Consider the following 22,238-nt stretch of genomic DNA (forward strand, 5'->3'; position numbering starts at 1 on the left):
TCAACGTGTGTGTTGTTCTGTACCAATTTGTCCATGCACGACCCCAGTGTGGATAGGAGGTTCAGAAAAGGGATTTGGGTTGTTTAAACATTTAACCACTCACCCCCACATATGACTATGGATGTATATGCATCTCTGCATTACGCAATGATGTTATTTTTTTTTTCCCCAATATTTTTTTATTGATTTCGATTTTAACCCAAAACAAACTACACTTCACAAAGTGGAATACAAACACAAGACAGAAGAAGTTTAAATAAAAAATATTACACAATAATAATAAAAATGATAATAACAACAGGTTCCAAAATAAATAAAATTAGTAGAAAGAAAATAAAGTCACACTTCACAGCTTCAGTTATGAATCAACGTTGTTTAAGGTAATCCATAAACGGTGTCCATATCTATGTCTACAAACTCTTGTGTTTTATCACATAGGTTAACTTTTCCAGTTTAAGACACATTGCCATTTCTTTAAGATAGGACTGTATGGAGCACGTCTCGATCTCCAGCCAAGACAATGCAACCATCCTCCTGGCCTGCAGGAGTCCAAAGTTAATCAGAGTCTTGTATTTGGTGTGAGCAGAAAAATCCTCCGGCTATATACCTAAAACACTAAGTCTTGCTGTACAGCAGGGGTCTCAAACTCGCGGCCCGCGGGATGATAGTTTGCGGCCCCCGCCTTATTATGAAAGTTTAATGTTCGTGCGGCCCGCGAATTTGATATGACTGGCACTTTACAGTATAAAGTGCCAGTCTGTAGTTATAAAGCTTTAATTACAGTGTAATTAAAGCTTTATAACTACAGAAGTAGGCCTACTCATCCCAGAACTATGGTTTATGCTTAGGATCTCTGCTATTTGACAAGATTTTGATTTGATTGACAGGAGACCCATGCGCGAACAGGATGTGCAGTCTGACGGAGCTTTGCATCAGCACTAGCACAGACGGGACTAATTATAAAATGTAGGATTACCTGGTCACAGTGGATAAAATAGAACCGCGGATTATTGTTGGGCACATCTTCAGCTTTAAAACGAGGGTAGGATTGTAATTTTTTTTCGATGTTTTAGTAGGGGTTTGATTGATGAATGTTCCACTCATGTTCAGGACAATTCATGTTCAGAAGAAGATTAAAGAACTGTTAATACAGACATTTGACTCATTATTATTATTATTATTATTTATTACTGATTAATTTTCTTATTAATTCCTTATTTATTTTTAAATCTTATTTTGTGTTAAAAAATAAAAATAAAGACATTTGAGAAGATTAGATTTTTTTGATTTTTTTCTTGCGGAAAACCTGATGCGGCCCAGCCTCACCCAGAGTCTGCCTCTAGTGGCCCCCAGGTAAATTTAGTTTGAGACCCCTGCTGTACAGGGTACCCGAATTCTCGTAATTTTGCTTAAAATACAAACAACAGTTTTCCAAAAAGACGACAACTTTGGACATTCCCATACACAGTGGATTAAAGTACCCTTTGCTGTCAAACATTTTACACATGTATCTGGAATATCAGGGGACCATTTATTGAGTTTCTCAGGGGTTATGTAGGTCCTCATGAGCCATTTATGTTGTAGCAGTTTCATACACGTATTTATTTCAGGCAGCCCCACCAGTCGTAGATTCTTCCTCTGGCAACGCTTCTCCAAATTTTCCATCTTGGTTTCCAAATAAGCAATGCGTTTTGTAGCGTTAGCCAGCTCCGATTTCATGCTCTGTAGGCCATCCTCTGCATCTCAGATGCGGCCCTCAGCCCCCGCTAGCCTTTTAACATTTAGCAGTGATGTCCTGTTGAAGGTCCGTAAAACTCTTTTGCACCGCGCCAAAAGTCATTCACTTCCGCCATCCGTCTGTCTACCTTGTCGAGTTTCACCCCAAAGCTATGAATGATGTCCATTTTCGTATTCATCAAGGTGATGGTCGCCCGAAGTTACTGCACCTCGCTGAGCACTGTGGCTAAATCAGGCAGTGGTGGGTCTACCTTAATGTTAGCATCTGCGGCTACTGTCGCAGTTGTGGGTGTTGTTCTGAGCCTCTGAGAGCCACGGGGTTTGGCGCTGCCCTCACAATCTTTCATTATCATTTGTTTAGACGTCGTGCAAAAGTATATCAAATTATAAATAACCTGAACTTTAGACGAATTTCTAGTAGAATCGGGGAAGCAACCACATTAAGCTGCCATCTTGGTCCGTTTTTTGTGGACTCAGTGTTATGAACTATGCCAGCCTGGATCACCTTTTGAGGCTACCCATTGTATGACTTTTTGTTTTCAATCCACAAAAAGATAGTATCCGTTAACGACGCACGTTGTCACAGAAATAGGACATGTTGAATAAATATGAGAAAAGTGTGAATATATCAAAAGTTGAGGGTCACTCTCATTCAATTGAATGAAACGGCACAGCATCGGCTGCTCGTCATTATATTTTATTTTTTTTACCACAAGCTCCGCTATTTATCCACTGGTAACTGTGTTATTCAAATATGGTCATATAATTTATATTTTGACTGATTCATTTATAGCAGACAATTTCGTTTTAGGTTAATTTGTTACCTGACATGTTTTGGCGAGACTTTCGCCTTCTTCAGTGTCACATGATGGTATCTTGTGACTAGTCTTTATCAGCTGATGTTCCATGAGGGCGTGACTTACCTGTCAAAAAATGAGATTTGACATTATTTGTTTTTTCTTCCTCACCTGTGTTGCGTTATTTTTGTTTTTGACCTGCTCTGCGTCTTTTGTTATTGCCCATTGTGGATACCGACAATCTTTTAGTGCGTGTTCTATATGTTTTTCCTCCTGTGTTCTGTCCTCCGGGTCTGATTATTGTGGTGCGTTCGTGTAATGTTCTTGTCATGACCCGTGTCGGGCATGTCGGTGTTTTTTGTTATTGTTTTTGTCACCTCCCTGCCATGTGCACGTTGTTTATGTTTGTCAGCTGAGTAGGGGCGTTTCCCCTCAGCACTCCGTCTCCACCAGCCACGCACCTGTTCCCTGTCAACCATCACGCACCTGATTCCCATCTGCTCCCCCTAATTACCGGACTATTTATCCACCCCTGGCCGACAGCTCAGCGTCGGAACATTTGTCCTGCTACGCCCTGTTACGGACTTTCACGACCACCCTCCTTCTCGCTCATGCCCTCGCTCCTGCTCCATGCTCCATGCTCATGCCCCCTGCTCATGCCCCCGGTCCCTGGTGTGTTGTCACGATCCTCGTCACTTGTCTTCTTTCGTTCTATTTAGTCACGTTTAGTTTGTCCACGCCACGTTGTTTGTCCTTGTTTGTTTCATTTAATAAATTCCCTTTAAGTTTATCCGTTTCCCTGCTTCCTCGCTTTCTGGGTCGACCTCCTCTTCGCCGAACGGCGAACCCTGACAGTTCTGACAACTGATAACTTATGGATAGTGGGCTGTTCTGATGTCCAAAGAAGGTATTGGTCGGTATGTGTGGGCTTTCTGTGTACTTTTATTTGGATGTCTCCGTTGTCTGTGTGATGTATGTTCAAGTCCAGAAAGGCTATGGATTGGTCCGTTTCCTCTTCGTGTGTAAATTTGATGCTGCCTGTGGTGTCTATGGAGTTGAGGTGGTCGGTAAGGTGTTGCATGTGTCCTGTTTTGATTTTTTTCCAGAATGTCATCCACAGTTTCCATAGTGGTGGCTTATATTTTTCCGGGGCTGTCAAAAGTGCCTTTTGTTCTAGGTCCTCCATGAAACGAAACTAAATTGTCTGCTGTAAATGAATCAGTCATAATATATATAATAATAATAAGACAAAACGAACTTAATACAAATAAATGGTCATATAATGTTCTACAACACATTAATCACTGCCAGCCCAGGTGAAATAAATGTACTTTTTGGCTTCTATACCCGTCAATGGCAGTGAATGAGTTGATGTATACCGTATATACTTGGCAGCACATAACTCCATAGCCGTGTCTCACAACTCTTGCTACACTAACAGGGAAGTCTTTCTCACGTGTGCGTTCCAGCAAAACCACTTGGATTGAGCTTTACATGCAGCACAAGGCAAAGTCAAGTGACTGATATCGTCCTAATTTTTAAGTTGAATATTCATTTCTCTTTGACTATACAATTACGATATACCGCCTGGCACTAATGGATAACCAATATTGTAAACATTGGTACAAAATTGGCAGCTGTATTTCCATGGGGCTGATAAATAATTCATCCATTACACAGAATCTATTGTCACTTTTTACTACTACAAAAATAGCAGGAAGTGATAAACCTTATCTTTAAGTGCAAAATAAATTAATACCTTTCAAAAATCTCTCAATTAAGTGAACCAATACCTTGATTAAAATGCACTCCCGTCTTTATACTTGACCTTTATACTTTATACCATACAGAAAGGAGCCATGCTCATTCTCAAGGTTGGATGTCTCGAACATACAATCTGTTTATATGCAGTCAAAGCTGTTCGTGATCCTGTTCAATTAATACATTATGTGACATATTTTAAGCCTTAAACCGGTTATTACGAATCCATTTACAATATTTCACAAGAAAATTCCCACGGAAATTTGGAATAGCATTGTTGACTCTTGCAAGGTAGAAAGCTGCATGTGTTGAACAGTTTATGTTGGAAAGTTTTAAATCCACCAAGTGATGAGGAAATTGCAGGTTAAAAAACATTTTAAAATTGATTTCTTTACTTTAAAATAAATGTAATAGGGGTAAATTCATCAGTTTAAAGTGGGAACCGTTTGAATTTAGTGCTGGGTTTTGAAACCTCTTAGCCAATGTGGCTGAACAGAATAAAAATCTCGCCACACTTGAGTATGTCAGCATGGCTCGTAGCAGAGACATTGTGAGAAAGTAAAACAAAATGCATTAAAACTTCAGGGAAGATTGTTTGGGGGAGAGTTGTAGGACAAGCTTGATGGCTACCTGCACAATGCAGTGGTAGAAATGGGCCAAGTTTTCATCAGTAAAGAAGCAGTTGCTTGGTTGTCATATTGCCAAGGTTGACAACTTACCTGTTGTAAGGATACAGGCATGTCTGCGCCCGCCCTCTTGTTGCCACCTCTTCTAATTGTCTCACTCTCCTACTTACTCCCCTGAACGATTTCTGGCTCTGTCACTGAAACTGGCCTAGTAGTTGTTTAGAACCTTCAATTTTATTTGTGCATTGACAATAAACAAATTTAGTAATCCGTCCGGTACTGAACCCAGCCGTCTGTTTTCATTGCATCGCGTCAGTACAAATGTACAGAATACATTTTTTGTCTTGATATGATTTATGATCAATTTAGTACAAAAAATCCATGAAGCATGAATGTATTCCCCAGTTAGACAACATGAATTAAAGAAGGTTCATTTCGAAGCAATCATGGTGGAGATGAGCATTACACTGAAGCGTTAAATTATCCTACTATTTCCACTAAACAGGTTACTAACCCAGCAACCACCGACCCACACCAACAATTACTTGCGCTTCACTCATCGTTCTTGACTTGTTTTATTCCACTTTACAGTGCAGTGAGGACACCAATTTGACTCTTGTCAGCAGAGGGCGCCATGGATTAGCCAGAATGTCTCTTGCTGCCTTCAGATGAGACTGTGTGCTCCAATATGGTCCAGCTGCTGCCACAAATGGGTGTTCCCGTTTTTTTAACGGGAACACCCCGTTCTGACAACGGGAATGCCCCCTCACACCATGGGCCACGTCCTTTGTCGCCTGCCTCTCTGGCGTTTTTATGCAACAAGTCAAATACCTCAAACACAAACAGTTGATAGAAGAGTCTTCTGCATTCTGACACGCTTTTCTGATTTATTAATATTTCCAAAATACTTTTTTTTTCTAATATCTTTGATTGGCTTAACGTTATTGTCATTTTAGTTCTATGTGCTTCTATATAAGTCTTTCGTTTCGTTTTCTTTATTTTTTTGGGGCTGTCAAAATTAAAGCGTAACTCAAGATTAATTTTTTAAAAAAATTAACGATTAAATATTTTAACTCAGTTAACTCAGTTTTATTTTTTTTTCAAACATTAATTTGCATAACTTGGAAAGCCAAATTCCAAATTAGCTGTACACCTTTAGCCCATGATCTCAGAACAAAACACCTTGCTTAAGTTACCACTGGGCCTTGCAAACCAACACTGCAGGAGTGTGGTGCTTTCAAATAAATGTATTCTATAAGTTTTGGCAATTGTTTCTTAAAAAAAAAATAAATCCTGTTACGATGACTGTTTAGATCGCATTGAAGGATCAAACACTTCATATTTGGTGATTTTGCATTAATAATATATTATTCAAATGAATACCTATTAAAAGCCTCACAAAAAATAATAGAAAAATGCGATTAATTGCAATTAATTTAGGATTTTTTTGCGATTAATTAGCCACAAAATGTAATCGCTTGATAGCACTAATTTTTTCATCAAAACTCACCTCTCAGAGTTGTGCATTTGCATCTTCATCATTATATAATGCCTCCCCATTCTATTCAAATTTATATTACACCATATGAGAAGCGCTTTGTCACAGCTCCAGTTGTTGTGAAATGTTATATAAATAAAGTTGTATTGTATTTTTTTTTACCCCACCTCTGAGTTACAATTGGACTGTAACAGCCAATCAGAAACAGCCTGTCTGACTCCTGATTGGTCAACAATTGTTGCAGGCGTGAATCAGCGTTTTGTATCCGTAGAGGAAAGAGAAGCCATAAGCGTAAAACCTATTTTGTGCGTACACTTGGAGGGTCTTCTACACGCAAAACATTTTTGTACGGATAAAACATGTTCTCGTATGCGGTATTTGACATTATACTTATGTAGTTGTGGCATAATTCTAACACCATAAAATAGGTCGATCATATCACCATGGCCCACTGTCGTATTGGGAACACCCCGGTTCTAACTTTTTATTATATCAATAACCCACTGTTAGTTTAAATAATATGCACATTAACATTTTTTTAAAATGTAATTGAATGTGACACGATCACTAATTACATTACATAGGACGCACCTTCCCTACAGGAGGCTGCCGTGTTTCGCAAGGCAGACAAACTTGGCAAACGTAGCACCTCAACATTCATAAAACCAGCATGTCTAACAAATATATTGGACTTACCTGGTCACTTGAGGGAATACAAGTATTCATTCATGATGGCATTTGGCTTGCACCTCTGCTGAAGAAATATTTGGTAGGCTTGCGTAGTGTCGTCTCTCTGAGACTACGTAGTGCGCATGCTTTAAAACACTATCTTTAAAAACAGGCTTGCAGGCTGCTACGTATGTGGTTCTTAGGGCTGACATAAGCTGGCCACAAGTCAGTGACCCCTCCATTAATATTCTCAAAGTACATCACAGTTATTTAATATTTTAAGTTTTCTAAATGCTCATGTTCACAGGCGCAGCATAGAGTAGGAAAACGTAAGTGTTGTTCATTTATCAACTGCTTTTGTGGTGTATCCTTAAGCTGTTTTTCTTGAATCAATTAAGGATCCACAAGATGTCTGTAAAAGTGTTTAGTCAGATCTGTGCATGTGTATTAATCCTCTGGAGGTTTTTATACTGTCATTGTTGGGGTTGTGACTCCACTTTCTTGTTTGCAGTGCTGCATGGTGCTGAACCGCTCCCCTCTTACTCTGCTTCCCATGCCATGAGCTGGTGTTTACAGTGTTCCCAGGGTGTGGCCTACCTCCATGGCATGAAACCAAAGGCTCTGATCCACAGGGACCTCAAGCCACCCAAGTATGCACCTTGTCACCTCTCATTGTATTTTCTGCTGTTTCATTGTACCTTATACCAGTGGTTCTCAACTAATCTTACTGTGGAACCCACATTTTTACATGGCCATTAAGTCATGAAGCACATAACAAAGTAGTAAAATAAACAAAACTCAAAAGCGTGCTGTCTTTTTAAGCATGAACATAGTCTACCGCCGCAATCTGCGAGGGATAGGGACCAGGCCGGCCTGCAAAATCGAAAATCTGCATAGAATTGACAGACATTGAAATGTAATAAATATTATACAAGTAGTTTTTTATATACACCAAATATTTTAGCATTCAATATATGTTTTCCATTAAAAGATTTGGGGAAGAAACTAACCAAATATTTAAAACAAATAATGATAATAATAATTAATTGCTGTGAATATGCAAATCTTAATAATGTATACAGGGGTGTTGACTGTACATTTGCAAGCATTTCACAGAATGTTAATTAAAAACTAAACCATGTACAAAACTGAAAAAAATATATCAAGCCACGTAACAGACATTATCTCTGCATTGAGTACAAAATAGTGTATAAATTAAAAACACACACACACACACACACAAAATCCCACGCTTTATTATATATTGTAGGAGGAACGGACTAAGACGCAATCGCCAAAATTCTGAGGCAGCAGCAGCAGGTGCCAAAAAAGAAAATTTGAGAAATGCTCATCAAACACCTGCTTGGAACTCCTCACAGGTGAACCAGCTAATTAGGAGCTGGCAAGTGTGGATGGAAAAAAACACAGACACAAGCACGGCTTGACAAAATAATGACATAAAATAATATGAAAAATATGATATAAATGTTTTTAAAAGTTTAAGGACAATGTTCCTCAACGTACAATTTCAAGGAATTTAGTGAGTTCATCATCTACGGTCTATAATATAATCAAAAGATACAGAGAATCTGGAGAAATTGCTGCTCGTATGCGGCAAGGCCGAAGACAAACACTGAATGCCCGTAACCTTTGATCCCTTTCAATCAATGTGTAAAGGCTATCACCACATGGGCTCAGGAACACTTCAGAAAACTAATGTCAGTAAATACAGTTGGGCACTACATCCATAAGTGCAACTTAAAACGAAATAAAAGCCATTTGAAACAACTCTCAAAAACGGCGCTGGCGTCTCTGGGTTCGAGCTCATCTAAGATGGACTGACGCAAAGTGGAAAAGTGTTCTTTGATCTGCGGAGTCCACATTGGCAAATTGTTTTCGGAAATTGTGCAACTCGTGTCCTCTGGACCAAAGAGGAAAAGAACCATCCGGACTGTTATGTCCACAGAGTTCAAAATCCAGCATGACCCCTCCCAGCTTTGTTTGGAATTTGTCGCAACCCTAAAATTCTAAGTTGAAGATTATTTGCTAAAAACAATAGTTTTAAAGATCTTATCTTTGTAATGCATTTACTTAAATTAATTTACTTATCGGGTGAACATGATTTTCGAATAATTGTGTTCCGTTTTTATGTTTAACACAACCTAACTTCTTTGGAATTGAGTTGGATTCTGATTTGGAAAAAATAGTTATCCATCATATTATGTAGTGTATTTTCCTGCCTATAAGGCACACCTGCATGCAAGCCATGGCAACAAAAACAAAAAACAAAAAAACAACGATATACAAGCCGCACCAGGCTATAAGCCTCAGTTTTAAAAACAAAAATTGTTGTTTTCTGCATGTACAGAAGAACTTTTTACTGTGAATGCACATAAAGGTACACTAACAAATTATTACAACAGTGCCTTTTAACACGGCAACAACTTTGCTAATTAAAACAGAACAGACCCAAGAGAAAAAAAAATTGAGATTGAGAAAAATCCACAGAAAAGCTGCACAATTGTATTAGCCGCATGATTCAAAATCTAGGAAAAAAGTAGCGCCTTATAGTCCGGAAAATGCGATACGTCTAATTCTCACCAAGGAATACCAAAACTACAGTCAGTGTGGCTCGTGACAAAAATGAATTTGACACCCCTGAAGTAAACCTTTACAGTCACAAATGTTATGGCCACACCTTTAGTTAAAATTACAGCGTTTATGAATGTGAGGAATGCTGGTAAAAGCTGAATTGTTGAATCAAATTGAATGTATCATCGTCTTAGTTTTTTTTTTAATTCTTTTATTTTATTTTTTTTTATTTGCACATGCCTTAAAGAAAAAAGCTAAGCTAATTATAGCTATTTATTTTATTTTTTTTTATTTGCACATGCCTTAAAGAAAAAAGCTAAGCTAATTATAGCTATACATTCCATCTGGAAAGTATCCACAGTGCTTTACTTTCTCACATTTTGTATCATTCTCATTCCAAAATAGAATTAAGGATTTTTTTTTTTTTAAATCTAAAAATTCTACACTCAACAACGAAAAAAGAATGTGAAAAAAGTGATTTTGAAAATGTTGCTAATTTAGAAAAAAACAATAAGAAATCACTTGTACATTCACATTTACGCACACCGCACATGCCAGGAAGTTCAAAATTGAGCTAAGGTGCATCATGCTTTCACTTAAGAGGTTCTTAAAGCTTAATAGGAGTCCACCGTAAATTCAGTTGATAGGACATGATTTGCAAAGGCAGATACCCCTCTATGTAAGGCCCCTCAGATGACATTGCATGTCAGAGCACGATCCATGCATGAAGTCAAACGAATTGTCAGTAGACCTCTGAGACAGGATTATTTCGAGACACTCATCTGGGTAATAGTACAGAAAAAATTATTTTGCTTTGAACATTCCAATGAGCACAGTGGCCTCCATTATCATAAATGGGAGGAGTTAGGAATGACTAGGACTCTTCCTAAATTTGCTTGCCCATCTAAACTGAGCAATCAGTGGAGAAGGACCATAGTCAGGGAGGTGACCCAGTACCCAATCTCTGCTGTGCTCCACCAATCAGGCCTGTATGATAATGTGGCCAGACGGAAGCCCCTCCTTGTAAATGGCACACAGTAGCCTTTCTGGAGTTTGACGAAAGGCACTTGAAAGTCTCAGACTATGCGAAAAAAAATTCTACGCTCAATGCGGCAACGTTTGAACTCTTTGGATTGAATGCCTGTGTGTCCTGTTTGGAGAAAACCAGGCACCATTCATTACCTGACCAATACCATTCCTACAGTGAATGACGGGGTTGGCTGCGTCACGCTGAAGGGATGTTTTTCAGTGGTAGGAACTAGGAGACTTGCCAGGATTGTGGGTAGATTACTGCTACAATGTACCGAGACATCCTGGATGAAAGACCTGCTCCAGAGTGCTTACGATCTCAGATTGGGGCAAAGGTTTACCTTCCAACAGGACGATAACCCTCAGCACTGTGTGAAGAAATCCAAAGAAAGTTGTGACAAGCTTGTGACATCATAGTGAAAATGACTTGAGGCTGTAATTGGTCCCCAAGGTGCATCAACGAGATGGCCCATTTTTTAGTAACAAGCTCAGTTTAAATATTTTTTGATCAGGAAACTGAAATTGGTCATCATTTTCACCCATTTATTTTAGTGAAATTAGTAAATAAGTGATGACTTGAAAAACGGCTACGTTTAATGAGAAATATGGCCACGCATTGTTTTTACCGTCCAAAAACGGTGATCAATTGGTACCAAAATTCATATGGACTCGCCTATGACCACTTCAACATATCAAAAAGATTAACCTCTCTGTGGCTGATTTATATGCGAGTGAGAAACTGTGGAAGTGAGCAGAAGTACATAGATAATGGCTGGGTCGAGCGCACACTGCTTCTTTGAACATAATGGCATGGAGGAAAAAAACAACACTTAAGAAGCCCACCAAAATAAACCTGACAGACCATCTTGGTAACAGACCCTTGCCTGACCTCCAACGATATAACAATTAGGTCTCTGCATGAAGTCCCACATTGCCTGCTGAAGTAAGTTAAAAGCCCCCGCCAATGCTGTTTCTTTGTCAAGGGTAGTACAGGAATCAAATGTATCACCTGCTAGAAGGAGCACTTCAATCAACCACCTGGACCAGAAGACTCAGACATCACCGGCAACACCACCCGAAACCCAGGCTACAGAATTACCCTGTTACACCAGCTGAAGGAAAGGTTGCCCTGACCAAACTCATGAATGACAAAGCCCCTGGTGTTTGTTCCATCATAGTGAGATGCTGTAGGTAATGGGGACAACATCATACACTGGTTCACACAAATATAATGGGTCGCTGAGACACTGATAACCCTTCTGGGAGCAAAAAGACAACCAGCTAATCTACCATATCCATAGAGACATCACACTCCTCTCCATCCCTGGAAAACTCTTTCTACTACTCACCCAAGGGCTACCAGGAACACAATGCAGACACTGGCAGGCTTTATGCCCAAACGATCCACCTCAGACCACATCTCTGCGCTCTGGCTCATCATAGAAATGGAATTCCTATTCTTCATGTCCACTGATCCTGATGAGCCTTTGACACCATAGACCATGGGTAGCTCTGGAACATCCTAGGAAGCCTTGGCATCCAAAATTAATTAACCACACTTTACCAGCTGTATTTCAGCACTGAAAGCTGTTAGCATTCTAACAGCTGAGATTTGGAGTGGGCTTCTATAAATGGTGGCGTTATACTGAGCTGCCTCAGTTCTGCTGTATTATTGACTCCCTGATGACCAGATTCAGTGTGCGGGTCCCTGGGGTGCCACTCTATGGCCGTGTCCAAATTAACAGGCTGCGACCTCCGAAGGCCAGTTCGCAGGCTGGGTTCTCGAAGCCTAAGAAGGCTCCTCCTCATGTAGCCTTATATGGACCGCATAACCCGTGGTGAATTTGGACAGGCTCGATAGCTACGTACAAATAATTAGGCTGCGTCCTTCGATGTCTAATATGGCGGACAGAAGACGTCATTTCCGGTGCGACAAGGACGCTTACGCCGGTGTCCAAATTCACGCGGCCTCCGAGTACTGGCCTTATAATCTGTCCTCGTTTCCGTGGAAACTCCATGGAAACGGGCCCTGAGTGAAGGCTACGAGCATGCAACCTTCGCAGCCTTAAAAGCCTCGCTCTTCTTCGACGCCGTTCTACACTCGCAAGATGCAAACTACCGAAGCCACGTCTTCCGCCTCACCCGAGTGCACTTTCAGATGTAAGTATAAGTTCTTTATATGCAATATTAAAACATCACTCATGAGAAATATTGGGCAGCAATGTTTGGATATTTAGCTCCAGCTTAAGATAATTTTGTTAGTTGCGAAATCGGCCAAATATAACTAAGGTAACTCTAAGAACTATTGCATAGGAGGTACGGCTGAAACATTTGAATTGTCTTATTTCTGCATGTTAGCATTATTTTATTTAATCTTTTCCTTATGTTTTAGGGAGCAAGGAGATGACAGCCTCTTTACGGGGGCCAAGTTCTCCGCAGCCACAGCATGGAGGTAAAAATACAATTACTATCGGGAAAAATATTTGACGGGTTATTGTCTTATTTATTTTCATCCATTTAAACTCAAAATATCAAAAAGAAAACGCCTAAGAATGGCGAGACCCACTATAGCAACTTTAGGTTCCATTCATCAGCCATTTGTGTTTGAATTAGATTTGCGCTAACACGCAGCTGTTTATTTATCCTAGCACAGAATGTGCCCTGTATAAATTCCATGTACCCCCGACAATGTGCTCCCCAATTACTGATATTAATGAATAATATATGAATCACCCTCCACATTAACATGATAAAACGCACTGAAACGGTCATGAACTAATGTACTGAAGTGCATATATCTGCATGTTACCCATAACACCAGGATTTCTGACTAATGTTTGCATCTTTTTTACCCATTTTTTCATCCTTTATTTTTGCATGCATTTTTATTTATTTAATACAGGACCATCGTTGAAAAGCTTGAGCTGCAGGGCAAAGTGACGCCCCTGCAGGCAAAAAAAAGGGGATAATTTAAAAATGAAGTATAAAGTATGGAAGTCCACATTTCTTTTTCTTGTGTGTGAAAATGAAGATATAATTGTTTTATCTTTTTGCTTCTTTCCATAAAGGATTGCAAAAACCCAGGCACTGGCGAAGGGGTGGCAGGGAGAGATACTGCCGATACTTGGCCCTGGTTCGAACTTATGGATGGAGTGCTCGGACAGAGTCCATCACCCCCCCTGTCCTAATTGCCTCCATCCCTGAGGAAAGACCAGGGCCAAGTCAGGCCAGCCCGGAAGAACTCCCAGGGCCAAGTCGGGCCAGGGTGACGCAAGAGGAGGAGGAGGAGGAAGAAGAAGTCGTAGTCGTAGAAGAGGAAAATCAGCGAGGCCAACAGCCGGAGCAACGACTGAGAGGGAGAAAGCGAAGGAGAGAGGATGAAATGATCAAACTATACAGACTTGACTTAGCAATGCGGAGACAGGAATTAGAGAGACAGAGGTTGGCAGAGGAGGGAAGGGCAACTGAGAGGAGGGAGACTTTTGAAAGGTTTTTTACTTTGATGGAAAAGCTGATGGATCAAAATAAAAAATGAGTGAAATATGCTTGGTGTTCAAGACAGAAATTTAGATAACATTCATTAAAAAGTAAACAAAAACCGGGGTACTTTCAAAACAGATGAACTAGTTCGTATCCCAGTCACATCTTGAGATCAGCTTCTTCAGACAAAAGTGAAAAAGCCCAGGTTTGTGAAAGACCAAAACATTTACAATAATATGAAGACTCCATGTCCATTTTGCTTACAAACTTAATTTATTGAAAAACTGGTGGACAAACAAGGCATAAATTAAGTACATTATAATTCACAGAAAATAAAAAAGCATTTCCCAGTTCATAACTGTTGCAGGATAAACCTGAGTGTGTCAGTGCTGTTTTGCCAATTTTTGCCTGAGCAGGGACTCATTTGGAGCATGGATGGAACCTTTCTTCCAGGACCCATGACATGGATGGGGCACGAGCAAGAGTCCTGATCTTCCTCTCGTGACTTGAAGTGGGGCATCATACCGGTTGCAGTGTCCACTACATCATCCATTACGTGGGGGTTTGCAGGGATGGTTGGGGCAATAGATGGCTGCCATGTCACTCCAAAAGATGGGATAGATTTATTAACCATTCATTACATCTTCTGATATTTTGCCATGTTTGTGTGGCTGTGCTGTTTGATGATTCAGTTAAAGATTATTTTGTGGCATATTTGATGGGATGATTGCTCAAATACCATTGTGCAGTTAAAAGTATTTAAATACCTAAATATACTCGTGGTCCTCTGGTACCTCCTCTAGGGCAGACACCTGAGCAGACAGGTGGTCCCTCCACTGCACTCCAGCGACTGTGTCAGCCACCTCTTCCACAGCAGCCTCCTCTTCCCCTTCGTCCTCCGAGGCCATGAGGTCTCCCACCCCAAGGCAGATGTTGTGGAGGACGGCACAGGCAGCGATGACCTAAAAGAAATAAAAAGGAAATGCTGTATATTGGCTATATTTGATAGTTATTGCACTGAACAGGACATAATTTGATCCTGAATAAAGAGCAACATATTGAAAGTATAAGTATCAATTATACTTTTTTTTAATTTACTTACATGTGGTGCAAAGGTGTGGTGCACCTCCAGGGCGTGGAAAAAGATGGCCCGGAATCTCACCTTCATCATTCCAAAGGCACGCTCAATAATTGAGCGTGCCTTGGAATGATGAACGTTGAAGCGCCGGGCCCCCACGCCCTGCACCGGCCGCTTGTAAGGAGTGATGAGGGGGAGTGGTCGCTGGAGGCACGGATACCCTCCATCTGCCAAGATATGAAGTGCCCTGGAGGAGGATACAGCCCTCTTTGGCAAAGAGGGCTGTGCCTGAGGACCCTGGAGTCGTGGACTGATCCAGGCCAACCCACGTATATGTCCAGAAAGCGACCCTGATGGTCACACACAGCTTGCATGATTATGCTGCTGAAAAGCTTGCGGTTCTTGTAGTCATGACCATCAGGGCCACTTGGAGGCTTGATTCGGACATGACAACCATCTATTGCTCCAGCAGCTCTTGCAAATGCATGGTGCTTCCCCAGCCCTGCAAATCCCTGGGTCACTGCCTGAAGGTCTCCTGCAGTGTTGGGGAAGTGGATGACTCTGTGGCAAAGAGCCACCACTTCCCCAGTGACCCGGTGGATGATGTAGTGGGCAGTGGACCGCGGCATCCCAAATGCTCGTGCCACCACCCGATATGATGCCCCATTCGCCAGCCAGAAGAGAAAGACAAGGACCTCTATCTCGACACCCCATCCATGTCGTCGGTCTTGGTCCAGGAGGTTCAGCAACACTCTGAATGAGTCCCTGCTCAGGCGAAAGTCTGTTTGGAGATCCTCTCCATTGAAAAAACGATCCAACACTGGCACACCCAGGTTTATCCTGCAGTATGGACTTCTTGGCTGTTAATGTTTTGAATAAAAAAAAAAAAAACATGAACATTAATTATTGTACTTGTTTCGTTTGCTTGCATCATTCCTACAGTATCGCCAACATAATTTTAATAACTCTGGCCCTTAACTCTCTAGTGGTATTCTGGTGTTTTTCCATGTGTACAAACTAATCACGGGGACAATAAAGCCGTCACAAGTATCTAAATTCATAAAAACTCTTTCAGAATGTATATAATTATATCATTTCCATTCGATATTTGTTCTATTATGAAGTTAACACATGTACTACTGAAGTTGTACTACTGATGTTTTTAGTTCATCTGTAACAATCACGTTATAACCCTATTGACCTGTCAATGTTGGTAATAGTGTGAAAATGCTGATAGACGGATTTAGAACTTACTTCATTCCTTCGATAAAGGACAACTCTGCGATGGGAAAGCGTGATCCTCCTCTCCTCAAGAACAAAATGGAAATAAACTAAAAAGTGAAATAAAATGAAGAAAAGTTCGGGTTTCATCGTTTAAAATTAAATAATACAAATGTTTTGCTAAGCCGATGCCTTCGGTCTGGCGCTCGTCGCTGATTATCCATTGATTATCCAAGCCGTTTATAAATCCACCGCAAATACTTATCACCTGCGTCGAACAGAGGAGCAAAGTATATGGGGGCGTAACGTAAATGTTGCGCCAAGCGGCCTTGGCTCCATGGAAACGAAGACCAATTCCAAGGCTGGATTCGAAGGTAGCACGTGACAGCCGTGAATTAGGACACCACGCGCGGTCGTGTCGCGCCGAAAGTGACGTCATGCGACCGAAAAAGCAGCCTTCGGAGATCGCAGCCTGTTAATTTGGACACGGCCACTGACTATACCCTCACTGACCATGAATATCCTAATGACACCACTCTGTTCAGTGAGACCGCCCACTAACTCCAGGATGCTGTCAGTGTTCGATGTCAAAACAAAAAACAGGCTCTGGCTCAAGACCGAGCTCATGTATGTAGGCGATGGCCTAGATCCAACTCCTTTCCTGTTCGCCCACTACCCTGTCCATTTTGTCCTTTCTTTCAAATACCGGTGATCCATTGTCCAACACTGGCGACTTCAACCCAGACATTGACAGACACTGGGACCGGGGCTGCAACATAATGCAGTGCCTTTGGGGATTGCTGTGGCGCCATTCAAATCAGTCGGTATCCATAATTCTTAAAGTTTTTGAAAATTTCCTACTCAAAACAAAGACCCAAAGAAAAATGTATGAAGCGACCTGAACCACTTAATGTGCTTAAAAGGCCACTCGCTCCATGTTTCGCTCGAGTCATGAAAGGGGTAGATACCAAACTCCCCATTGGAAATAAATCATTGTACTTTCATAGTTTTTACCGTCCAAAAACGGTGATCAATTGGTACCAAAATTCATATGGACTTCCCTATGACCACTTCAATATATAGGTGAATCACAATGTTTGTATTTCATATTAGTCTATTGCAGTGATTCTCAAATAGTAGGTGTGATACTGAGGGGGGCGCGTGGGATCCTGGCGAGCATGCTTTTTTTCCACCGAAGTATGGCTGACCCATGCATCATTTTGGGACCGAAAAACGTGATCTCAGACAATGCGAGTTTGAGCTCGTCAAAGCTGTTTATGCCCCTACTTCACGCAGTAGGTCACGCAGTACTGATTAAAAGAAAAAGGCGTCGCTCGTAGTCCCGGAAGTGATTTCTTTTGCTACGTGATGGCAAATAAATGACTCCACTAACAAGTCGAGTTCTAAACGAGGAGGCGAGCAAGGAGACACTAAGCGTGCTAATCGCTAAAATGAATTGCTTCGATGTACGCTCGACTTTTAACAGAGGTCTCACTTGAACCGCGTTTGGGCAGAGAGCCAGCAGCTATGAACAGAAATGTTGTATTGCAACCTTTACGTATCTAAAAATAAAATAAGAGTAACACGGAAATTGCTGACGTCATCACGACAAAGAGGTTCGATGTCCAACGTATAGTAACCATAAAAAAAATTTGAAAACGGATCGTAAACATAATAAAACTGTTGCTTTATGTTATTTATATAGAAGTTTTGTTTAAAATCCCCCTGGCTCTTCTTTTTGTCTTTTCTATATTATGTACGTATTAATAACTGTTTGGTTTGTTAATGTTAATAAAGTTAAAAAAAAGTATAGTAAATAATTATCATCTTATCAATATTTGCACAACAGAATACTGAGTTACGAGATCCTCACAATAATAATTCTCAAAATTATATTTCTTAGCAATTTAGCTTTGTTGAGGGATATTTTATTGACAATCTAACATCAATATACAAAGAAAGAAAGAAAAAACGGTGGTGTGGGCTCGAAAATTGTTTTCTTCTTGGTAGGGGGGCCGTGACAGGAAATAATTGAGAAGCACTGGTCTGTTGATAATTAGAAGTATGTTAAACTATTAAAAATGAGAAAAACTATTACAGTGACTAAAGATCAAATTATATAAGACAGCTGTAAAGAGGAAATTTACCATTCAAAATAGGGCTGCACGATACCAGTAAAACATGCCTTTCGGGTGTTCAAAATAGCAATAACGATATTATTGCGATGTTTATCTCGTCCCAAAAGAAATAAAAAAAATTATCTAATGAAAGAAATTTTTTTCAAGTGGCAAAATAAGCAAGCCCATTGTATTCCTAGCTTATACATAGTGCAGTCCTAATTCAAAACATCAAGTATTAAAACAAATTTTCAAAGAATGTACACTTTTTTGTGTATGTTGTAATGTGCAATGTTGTTAACATCTGTGCTCCTCCAGCAGTGCCCTGTGAATGCTTATTTGTGCAAGACGCTGTACCCCAATGCAGTAACGTTGATAGATTTAAATTAATCTCCATTTGTTTTTCATACTGTTGACCAACTGTTTTGAGGCTACTTAAATTTGTTAGCAAACTTATCTTTGCCATAGGACATTTGTTTTACTTGCTTGTTGTTGAGGATCATAGCTTGCTAACTAACATCGGCGCTAGCACGTCGTTAGTTTACACAATATAATCTTATTGTAAGGGTTGCATTAATGTTTCTGGTCATTTATTTCAACCAAGTTAAGCCACACTTCATACATAATACATTCATTCATGCTCGAGTGTGTGCACTTCTTTGCTGTTTCAGCTGATTTGGCGGTCAAAGTTCTGTTTTTGCACTCAAAATATACTCCAAATGTACTCCATCGCATGTAATTGCTGCACAATTCTAGCCTCTGCCTACAGCACAAAGATGATTAATATTTAGGATTTGGCAGTTTATCTAACAAAAGCAGATTTTAATGCATTACAAAGCTTGAACATTATTGTCATTTTGTAAGTGTTTGTGTTCATGGTTTGTCTTTTCTAGTTTGCTTCTTGTGGCTGGTGGCACTGTGCTCAAGATATGTGATTTTGGAACAGCCTGTGATATTCAGACTCATATGACGAACAACAAAGGAAGTGCAGCGTGGATGGCGCCAGAAGTATTTGAAGGCAAGTATTTGGCTTTTTCCAAATTTTGGAAACTCTAATTAAGCATTGTTTCATTCCATCATGCTTGTCAAATGGTCATTTTGTTTTCACGCAAAGACATAAAGTAACTAATTACAAGCGTTTGCAGTGGTATACAGTATCTGCTTCCTGCTCTTACTGCTTTTGCTGCTTGCTCTCGCCCTAGCTTGCAATTTTCTGCTGATAATGACTCCTGCACACTTTTATATCTGTGGGTCTGTAATTTTTTGCAAATAGTCATGGACTTGTTTCAACATTTCTTTTGTTCCCTCTTTTCGATAATGTGAGTGTGGCCTGCTAATTTAGCAAACGACTGCTATTAGTAACAAGATGCCTCGGTTTTCCACTGAAGACTATCACAAACTTTAGATGGCAGTAATGAAAACCAAAATATACCGCCTTGAAGTGCAGAATCGGAATCAGAAATCCCTTTGTCATTGTACTCAAGTGTGCAACGAGATTAGAGAGCTCCCCTCTCCAGTGCAATACAACAATAATTCAATTAAATATATGAATTAGATAAATAAGAGAATAAATAGTGAGATGGAAAATAATATGAAATAGGATATATACATCACGTCGCTGTTCTGCAAGGTAGGGGTGTTCGTGTGTGTGTGTGTGTGTGTGAGAGTTTAGAATGGAGATGGCTCTTGGAAAGAAACTATTTCTCAGTCTATTAGTCCTTGACTTGATGCACCTGTAGCGCTTGCCAGAGGGCATCAGGTCGAACAGGTGTGAGTTTGGGTGGGTATTGTCTTTGACGATATTGAGAGCCCTGCTGAGGCACCGGGCGGTGTAGATGTCCGACAGTGAGGGGAGAGGGCAGCCAATAATCCTTTGCGCTGTTTTGACCGTCCTCTGGAGCCTCACTCTGTCCGCCTCAGTGCAGCCGCTGTACCAGGTGGAGATACAGTACGTCAGCAGGCTCTCGATGGACGAGTGGTAGAAGGCCAGCAGCAGCTTCTTGTCCAGGTTGAATTTCCTGAGGACTCTCAGGAAGTGCAGACACCGGTGGCCTTCTTTACCACTGCTGTGGTGTTGTGTGTCCAAGAAAGGTCATCAGAGATCTGTACTCCCAGTAACTTGAACGTGTGGACCCTCTCCACACACACGCCTTCGATGCAGAGGGGGGGCGACACCGTCTTGTTCCTCCTGAAGTCGATGACAATCTCCTTTGTTTTTGCCATGTTGAGTTGCAGTCAGTTGTCCTCGCACCAAGCCGTCAGTCTCTGGACCTCCTCTCTATAGGCTGTCTCGTCACCTTCCGAGATCAGACCGACCACTGTCGTATCGTCAGCAAACTTGACGATGGTGTTGTTACCGTGGGCCGGGCTGCAGTCGTAGGTGTAGAGAGTGTATAGATGTGGAGGTAAGTCAACAGTAGGTGAATGACACCACTTTAATGTAGTGTCAAACCAGTGGATAGTTCCAGGCAAACAGTTAGTTCTACATAGAAGACAGTTGCAGGCTGTAGCAACGGCAAATCTGCCAGTACCCCTCCGTGGAATTTGCTGGGATCAAATTCGAAAGAGATGGGACAGACAACAGACAAAACTAAGCATCAACTTGAAGCGGGGGTCTCCATCCTGTTCCTCGAGGGCCGGTGTCCTGCCCGTTTTCCATCTCTCCCTGCTGCACACATCAACACATCAGAAGTCAGGATGTCAAATACAAAATTATGTTCAACCTAGATTTAATTGAATACACTTAAAAAAAAAAAACAAGATAGTCAATGCTCAAACTGATAAAACTGTATTGCTTTGAGCAATTGACGGACGCCCTTTTTGCTGACGTTTTTTTGGGGGAGGTGAGGGTCGTACTGATGAGTTGGGGGACATTTGACAGACCGGCTTGAAAAATGGCAGACTGACGAATGACGGACGGGTACGAAGGCCGCTGACGGGTGACGAATGATGGACCAGCAAATTTCCAGCTCTGACAAATCAGTTTACACTCAATGGAAATGTTTGGTTCTTCTTGGTTTGAGTGGTTATGGAGACTGGAGAGGGAAGGAGGAATGAAGTTACAATGTTTTTTATTAATTTATTGCAAGACAAGTACATTTATTTAAAAAAAAAAAAAGAAAAACTCCAGTGTGAATTCAAATATTTTTGTTTGGGTGTTTCTAAACAAAAAATGTACTGATAAGAATACCGTAAATGCACCGAATCGAAAAGCAGTATCGTTAAGAGTAGTAGTTTGAATAAAATTGCATCGATTCGATACCCATCCCTATGCTCAACTGATAAGGTAAGTATAGGTCGAACTGAGCCGTACAACAAAATGTGGTTGAGCTAAGGTTTACTTGCACTGACCACTGTTTTGCGCTTGTATTTTAATTCTGTGCCATTTCCTGTTATTAATAAAACACCAATGTTGCTTTTAACCTTTTGCTATATTTCTGTACTTCTAGGTAGCAATTACAGCGAGAAATGTGACGTATTTAGCTGGGGGATAATTCTCTGGGAGGTGGTCACACGTAGGAAGCCCTTTGATGAAATTGGAGGACCAGCTTTCCGTATTATGTGGGCAGTGCACAACGGTGAGTCAAAAGGCAACAACATAAATACGGATATCTTTGGGGCATTCCCCGTGAA

The 22,238-nt window shown here is 40.7% G+C and overlaps 1 protein-coding gene across 7 annotated transcripts in view; it reads left to right on the forward strand.

Moving 5' to 3' along the window:
• Positions 1 to 22,238, forward strand: part of map3k7 (mitogen-activated protein kinase kinase kinase 7) — a 48,711-nt gene that overhangs the window by 10,201 nt on the left and 16,272 nt on the right. For all 7 annotated transcript variants that reach the window (XM_088286193.1, XM_088286197.1, XM_088286196.1 and 4 more), the window contains exons 6-8: positions 7,600 to 7,738; positions 19,499 to 19,627; positions 22,059 to 22,183. In XM_088286193.1, the coding sequence (XP_088142319.1) occupies positions 7,600 to 7,738; positions 19,499 to 19,627; positions 22,059 to 22,183 (393 nt within the window). The remainder of the gene's footprint in view (positions 1 to 7,599; positions 7,739 to 19,498; positions 19,628 to 22,058; positions 22,184 to 22,238) is intronic.

Source organism: Idiotropiscis lumnitzeri, chromosome 21 (assembly GCF_059441095.1).
Source record: "Idiotropiscis lumnitzeri isolate Australia: NSW breed Sydney's pygmy pipehorse chromosome 21, RoL_Ilum_1.0, whole genome shotgun sequence".
Lineage (NCBI taxonomy): Eukaryota > Metazoa > Chordata > Actinopteri > Syngnathiformes > Syngnathidae > Idiotropiscis > Idiotropiscis lumnitzeri.